The 7,245-nt window shown below is 55.4% G+C and overlaps 1 protein-coding gene across 1 annotated transcript in view; it reads left to right on the top strand.

Moving 5' to 3' along the window:
- The window catches only part of LOC105549152 (echinoderm microtubule-associated protein-like 3), a 30,738-nt gene that overhangs the window by 2,231 nt on the left and 21,262 nt on the right, over positions 1-7,245 (top strand). The window contains exons 3-19 of the mRNA XM_011993574.1: positions 242-356; positions 523-646; positions 866-1,036; positions 1,193-1,262; positions 1,348-1,458; positions 1,700-1,795; positions 2,175-2,330; positions 2,905-3,046; positions 3,792-3,943; positions 4,026-4,151; positions 4,233-4,364; positions 4,829-4,896; positions 5,800-5,888; positions 5,960-6,057; positions 6,185-6,272; positions 6,748-6,846; positions 7,114-7,245. Of these exons, the coding sequence (XP_011848964.1) occupies positions 242-356; positions 523-646; positions 866-1,036; positions 1,193-1,262; positions 1,348-1,458; positions 1,700-1,795; positions 2,175-2,330; positions 2,905-3,046; positions 3,792-3,943; positions 4,026-4,151; positions 4,233-4,364; positions 4,829-4,896; positions 5,800-5,888; positions 5,960-6,057; positions 6,185-6,272; positions 6,748-6,846; positions 7,114-7,245 (1,969 nt within the window). The remainder of the gene's footprint in view (positions 1-241; positions 357-522; positions 647-865; positions 1,037-1,192; positions 1,263-1,347; positions 1,459-1,699; positions 1,796-2,174; positions 2,331-2,904; positions 3,047-3,791; positions 3,944-4,025; positions 4,152-4,232; positions 4,365-4,828; positions 4,897-5,799; positions 5,889-5,959; positions 6,058-6,184; positions 6,273-6,747; positions 6,847-7,113) is intronic.

Genomic DNA, 7,245 nt, shown 5'->3' with positions numbered 1-7,245 from the left:
AGCCAGGATGGTCTTGATCTCCTGACCTCGTGATCCGCCCGTCTCGGCCTCCCAAAGTGCTGGGATTACAGGCTTGAGCCACCACGCCCGGCCTCAGCCTCAATCTTCTTATCTCTTAAATGGAACTAAAAGTCTCCATCTACTAGGGCCCTGATACTCACGAAGCAAACTACAGGCCTGCAGAGGTGACTGTGGTTTCTGCAGTGACCTCTTTTCTTGTGTCCTGCCCCTGCCCGCTTAGGTCTTCGGCCCTGACCCCAGCCCCTGTGCTTTTTCTCTTCCCAACAGCCGTGGGGGAAAAGACCCCCTTTCTAGCCCTGGGGGCCCTGGGTCTCGGAGGAGCAATTACAATTTGGGTACGTACAGAGGGACAGAGGGCAAAACTTGGATGGCAGGGTTAGGATTTGGGCTGTAGCCCTAGGAGCTATTTTGGGCTGTGAGGTGTGGTGGCTAGGGTTCTGCTCTGTCTTTCCTGGAAGGGGGGTTGTGGGTGGTAGTTGACACCACCCCTTTTCTCTGTAGAAGGCATCTCAGTGAAGATGTTCCTTCGAGGCCGCCCCATTACCATGTACATCCCGTCTGGCATCCGCAGCCTGGAGGAGCTGCCGAGCGGCCCACCGCCGGAGACCCTCTGCCTTGACTGGGTGTATCCTGCCCCCTCCGGTCCCATGGGAACCACCTTTCCCACCTCGGGACCCCTCTTCCCTTTACAGTTTTCTCCTGGGTCTATGGGGACAAGGAGCCTTCTAGATCCTCTCCTACCATCATTCTGCTCCAGGCCCTGCCAGCCAGAAGCTCTGTCTTTCTCCCCCTTCCTCCTCCTGCCCTTGATCTGCCCTTTCCTTGACCGTGATCTCCGCCCCAGTTACGGGTACAGGGGTCGTGATTCCCGCTCTAATCTGTTTGTGCTGCGCTCGGGGGAGGTGGTCTACTTCATCGCCTGCGTGGTGGTGCTGTACCGGCCTGGAGGAGGCCCAGGGGGTCCTGGAGGCGGCGGCCAGAGACATTACCGGGGGCACACAGACTGCGTTCGATGGTGAGGGGCCTGGGGATGGTGGGCTTGGCAGGAGGAGGGTCTGGGGGCGTGGAGAAGCAGGGGAAAAGAGTTGCCTTGCTGCTCTGCAAGCTTGGAGAAGGTGTCTTGGATGGTCTTGAGAGACCCTTTCCCTAGAGTGTCTTCCCCCTGCCTTAGCCTTGCTGTTCACCCTGATGGTGTTCGGGTAGCCTCGGGACAGACAGCTGGAGTGGATAAGGATGGAAAGGTAAGGCCAAAGTCAGGGAGCAGGCAGACACGCTGTAATTGCAGTCCAGCTTTGCTTCACACCTTGACTCTTCTTCCTTCACCAGCCCCTGCAGCCTGTGGTTCACATCTGGGACTCAGAGACACTGTTGAAACTGCAGGAGATTGGACTGGGGGCCTTCGAGCGGGGTGTTGGGGCCCTGGCCTTTTCAGCTGCGGTGAGCTGGCCCTGAAGCCTCTAGACCCCCATTCTTGCCTAGGAACCCCACTCTTGCATGTCACCAGGAAGCCTTGGAAGTTCTGGCCTTCCTGAACCTCACCCAGGTGGTTGTCTTGAGAAAGGGACATGTGTGTCAACTTCTGCCCTCTCCATCTGTGATGGTACCTCCTAACCTAATGACCACGAACCCTGGACCTCCAGGGTTCACTCTGCCCCTCCTGTGTGTCGCCTTTGTTCAGGATCAGGGTGCCTTTCTTTGTGTGGTGGATGATTCCAATGAGCACATGCTGTCGGTGTGGGACTGCAGCCGGGGAGTGAAGCTGGCTGAGATCAAGGTGAGGAGTCCACATGACTTGGAGAGGCTCCGAGGTTGGGGGTGGGAGTGGTGGAGTGCAGAGAGCTCCAGACTCACCCAAGCATTTCCTTCCTTTTTGGCTGGGTCACATGGGGCAAATCTCCTAGCTTCTCTGACCCTTAGTTTCTTCATTTGTGACATAGGTTCTGACCTCATGAGGGATAATATGTTAGGTATTAGGGTGATTAATTATGATTGACAGGGAATAGTGCTTTTAGGGGACCAGGGTCTTGAAAGAAGGGTTGTCCTGGGGTTTCTGGGCCTCTACCAGCCAGCTGTCATGATGCAAATTGAGGAGAGTCAAGTAGAGCGAAGGTATCCAGGGCTTGGGGTGGCTGAATCTAGTGTCTTCCCTTCAGAGTACAAATGACTCAGTCCTGGCCGTTGGCTTCAACCCTCGTGACAGCAGCTGCATCGTCACCAGTGGGAAATCTCACGTCCACTTCTGGAACTGGAGTGGTGGAGTAGGGGTTCCTGGGAATGGGACCCTTACCCGGAAACAGGGTGTCTTTGGGGTGAGGCATGGATAAGTGGAAGGTGATGGGGAGGGCAGAGTGGAAGAGGAAGCACTGGGCTGAGTACTATGGACCCTAAGGTTCCCTAACCCCTACCTGCCCTATGACTTTTTCTTTTTTTTTTTTTTTTTTTTGAGACGGAGTCTTCCTGTTGTCGCCCAGGCCAGAGTGCAATGGCACTATCTTGGCTCACTGCGACCTCCGCTTCCTAGGTTCAAGCAATTCTCCTGCCTCAGCCTCCCGGAATAGTTGGGATTACAGATGTGCGCCACCACGCACGGCTAATTTTTGTATTTTTAAGAGAGACAGGGTTTCATTTCATCATGTTGGCCGTCGCTCCCAGCTCTTTTTTTTTGAGACAGTGCCTTGCTCTATCACCCAGGCTGGAGTGCAGTGCGGGATTTCACCATATTGGCCAGGCTGGTCACAAACTCCTGGCCTCAGGTGACCCGCCCGCCTTGGCCTCCCAAAGTGCTGGGATTACAGGCGTGAGCCACTGTACCTGGCTTGTCCTGCGACTTTGAATTTTTGCCCTTCCCTTTGACCTCTGCTGTCTGCTCTCCCTTCCTGCTAGAAATACAAGAAACCCAAGTTTATTCCTTGCTTTGTGTTCCTTCCGGATGGAGACATTCTCACTGGAGACTCAGAGGGGAACATTCTCACCTGGGGGCGGAGCGCTTCAGATTCCAAGACCCCAGGCAGGGGTGGGGCCAAAGGTATGCGGCTAGGGGTGGCATCTGGGAAGTCTAGTACTCCAGAGGTTCTGTGGGAACAGAGAGAGGGTTTCCCATTCCCACCTTTTTTTTTTTTTTTTTTTTTTTGAGACGGGATCTTACTCTGTTGCCCAGGCTGGAGTGCAGTGGTGTGATCTTGGTTCACCGCAACCTCTGCATCCCAGGTTCAAGCGATCCTCCCTCTTCAGTCTCCAAGTAGCTGGGATTACAGGCACACGCCACCACGCCTAGCTAATTTTTGTATTTTTAGTAGAGACGGGGTTTTGCCATGTTGGCCAGGCTGGTCTCGAATTCCTGACCTCAAGTGATCTGCTCACCTTGGCCTCCCAAAGTGCTGGGATTACAGGTGTGAGCCACTGCGCCCAGCCAGGTTTACCACCTTTTTACCTTGAGAGTTGATAGTTCTCTGGGGGGCTGGTCTAGAAGGGTGTGGGCAGCACAGCAAAGGAGAAACGGCTGGAGCTTTGTGTTTGCCAGATCTCAGGTTCAGATACCAGTTTTGCCATTAGTTGCCTGGCCTTTAGGAAGTTACCGCACTTCTCTGAGTCTCAGTTGTCCTGTTTGTAAAATGGGGAGAATAACAGATGTGTTGGCAGTATGAGGATGAGACATAGTAGTCGGTGCATTCAATGGCTGGGAGTTCTTACTCTATTGTGGCGGCCAAAGCTGGCCGTTTCTCACTCCCCTGTACCCCCAAAACATGACCTGCCTGGGGCTTTGCCAACAGAGACCTATGGGATTGTGGCCCAGGCTCATGCTCATGAAGGTTCCATCTTCGCCTTGTGTCTCCAGCGGGACGGGACAGTGCTGAGTGGTGGCGGGCGGGACCGCCGGCTGGTACAGTGGGGGCCCGGGTTGGTGGCCCTCCAGGAGGCTGAGGTGAGGGCTGGGCTGGGGTCAAGGGAGTGAGGGAGAAGAGCAATGGTCAGTGGGCTCTTGACATTCTGCCACCACTCTGCAGATTCCTGAGCACTTTGGGGCCGTGCGAGCCATTGCTGAAGGGCTTGGCTCTGAGCTGCTGGTGGGAACCACGAAGAATGCATTGCTGAGGGGAGATCTGGCCCAAGGCTTCTCCCCTGTAATCCAGGTTGGGGGTTAAGGGCTCAGGGGAGGAAGGGGCAAAGGGGTGTGAGAGAGGGGCAGGAGTGACAGTCATGCTGTGCTGCAGGGCCACACTGATGAGCTCTGGGGGCTCTGCACACACCCCTCCCAGAACCGCTTCCTCACCTGCGGCCATGACCGGCAGCTCTGCCTGTGGGATGGGGAGAGCCATGCGCTGGCCTGGAGCATCGACCTCAAGGTAGAGCCCTGTGCCCCTGGATCCCCCATGCCACACCCACCAGGACACCTGTGGCCACCACGCCTTCCTTAGCACCTTGCCTTCTGCCTCCCAGAGGTGGCCAGTTTGTACTGGTATGGGTGCACTGGTTACTCAAATATTAATTCTTCTGTACTGATTGGTAAAAGCTGATGCTTCTAGTACCACCTGGGCATTCCCTGCCGCCCCCAGAACCCCTCAGACTTCCTCTTGGTCCAGCACCTAAATGGTTAATCTTCGGCACAGCTGTTGGCCTCAGTTCTGTGGTTAAATATTTTGATATCACTCCCTGTTTAGGCTCCAGTGACACCCAGGTGTCCCTTCCCTCTCTTCCCATCTTCTCCTTGGGAGTAAGTGGCTTTGAAGTTATCAGGAGGACAAGGGGTCCCCTCTGGTTCCCTCACTAGAAAGGCATTGTCTTGAATTCACCTTCTCCCCTCTCCCAGGAGACTGGTCTCTGTGCTGACTTCCACCCGAGTGGGGCAGTTGTGGCCGTAGGACTGAACACGGGGAGGTGAGAGGGAGCCAGGACTCCCAGGAGGGAAAGCAGGGAGGTCTGGGAAGGGTTCCTGGTACTGGGGGAGTGGGCGAGAGTGACCGCCTCTGCCCAGGAGCCATCTGCGCCTTGGCACTCCTCCGTGCCTCTCCCTGCAGCCCCTGCCACCTGGGCTCCCCTCCTCTCCTGTGGTAACCGTTCCTCCCCTTCCCCCAACCACGGTCTCCTCCAAGCCTGGGAGTGGAGGAGGCGGCAGCCCAGGATAGAGCAGTGGGAATGGGAGGGGCATAGACAAACACAGGGAAGTGACAGGCTTCCAGCCTGCACAGGGCCTTTGTAGTCGGTCCCTGGTCTGTAGTTTCAGATTCCTTTTTCAGACGGCATTAGAAGCCCCTCAGCCTTTATCCACACTTAGCTCCTTTCCATCTCCCAGCATAAGAATGCAGTGGTGGCTGGGTGCGGTGGCTCATGCCTATAATCCTCGCGTTTTGGGAGCTGAGGCGGGTGGATCACTTGAGGTTAGGAGTTCAAGACCAGGCTGGCCAACATGGTGAAAACCTCATCTCTACTGAAAACACAAAAATTAGCCGGGCATGGTGGTGCGCACCTGTAATTCTAGCTACTTAGGAGGCTGAGGCATGATAATTACTTGAACCCAGGAGGTGGAGGTTGCGGTGAGATCTTGCCACTGCACTCCAGCCTGGGTGACAGAGTGAGACTCTGTCTCAGAACAATAACAACAACAACAAACTAAAAAAAGAATGCACGCGTGACTTGTCATCTGCATCAGAGCTTTTCTGTGTGTGTTTCTGAGCTTCTCTGATTTGCCATCCCCAAGCCTACCCAGGGTGGCCTACCTGGGGGTCTCCTCACATCTTGCCTTTTTGTCTTCCTATCTGCCTCCACTCCCCTCCCTTCCAGGTGGTTGGTTTTGGACACAGAGACCAGAGAGATCGTGTCTGATGTCATTGATGGCAATGAGCAGCTCTCAGTGGTCCGGTACAGCCCAGGTGGGAGCCACCCCAACCCTGGACTCACATGTGTCCCTGGCCCTTCCCTCTCTGAGTGACTGTATTTGCAGATGGGTTGTACCTGGCCATTGGTTCCCATGACAACGTGATCTACATCTATAGTGTTTCCAGTGATGGTGCCAAATCCAGCCGCTTTGGCCGCTGTATGGTGAGGAAGTTGGGGCGTGTGGTGGGGCATGATAACAGCTGGGAAACTCAGGGGTCTGATACATCAAGGGGGCTCTGGGGATGGGAAATGGATGGGATACTTTAAAACTCTTGACCTTTGCTCCCAGGGTCACTCCAGCTTCATCACTCATCTTGACTGGTCCAAGGATGGGAATTTCATCATGTCCAATTCTGGGGACTATGAGATTCTTTACTGTGAGTGGCAGTGGAGCAGGACATGGGGAGAGGGTAATTGGAGTGGGTTTTATGTAGGAGGGTTCTTAGAGGTGTTGTCAGATAAGGGAGTGGAGATAGGGTTAAAGTGGAGTTGGAATTATACATAGAAATTTTGTGATTTGGAAACAACGAGTTTCACACCATGTCTTGTTGACTTGAGGGAGCTGAAAAATGCTCTAAGAAAAGATTGTTTGGGAAAAGTTTCTCAGGGCAAGTGTGAAGGACTTGACTTATCTAGGGAGGAGGAACTCATGGAAGCTGTTAGAACTTCAGCCAGTGCTCAGGACAGGACGCACACAGGGTGGGTTTCACAGGGGGAGGAGGTCACTACTACAGTGACCAGATCACATGCCATCGCTGGGTTTCATGCCAGTCTTTCCAATCTGGCTTTTCCTGGCATCTTCCCTACTGAGGGCAGCGTGAGAGCTGAGCTGGGCGGGCTCCCTCTCCCCAGGGGACGTGGCTGGAGGCTGCAAGCAGCTGAAGAATCGCTATGAGAGCCGAGACCGGGAATGGGCTACCTACACCTGTGTGCTGGGTTTCCACGTCTACGGTGAGCAGGGGCGTGGAACCCTGCTGGAGGGGTGGGGGACAAGGTGGAGCCCAGTTTGGGCTCGGAACGCTGGGCGTGTGTCATTGGGTGAGAGTCCAGAAACCTGAAGATCCAGCCCAGGAGGCCCCTCCGGCCCTTGGGACCGGGAAGGCTTTCCTGGAACGCGACAGTGGGTGGCTGCGGCTGCCGGAGCGCCTGAAACGGTGTAGCTCTGGGCCGTGGGTGGCGGTGGGTAGGAGGTCGGGCTGAGGCCGGCCACTGTGCTAGGCGTGTGGCCGGACGGCTCCGATGGGACCGACATCAACTCCCTGTGCCGCTCCCACAACGAGCGCGTGGTGGCGGTGGCCGACGACTTCTGCAAAGTGCATCTATTCCAGTACCCGTGCGCTCGTGCCAAGG

Source organism: Mandrillus leucophaeus, unplaced genomic scaffold (genome assembly GCF_000951045.1).
Source record: "Mandrillus leucophaeus isolate KB7577 unplaced genomic scaffold, Mleu.le_1.0 Scaffold43, whole genome shotgun sequence".
NCBI classification, from domain to species: Eukaryota; Metazoa; Chordata; class Mammalia; order Primates; family Cercopithecidae; genus Mandrillus; species Mandrillus leucophaeus.
The sequence above is the reverse complement of the archived record's forward strand: the minus strand, read 5'-3'. Positions and strand labels throughout refer to the sequence as shown.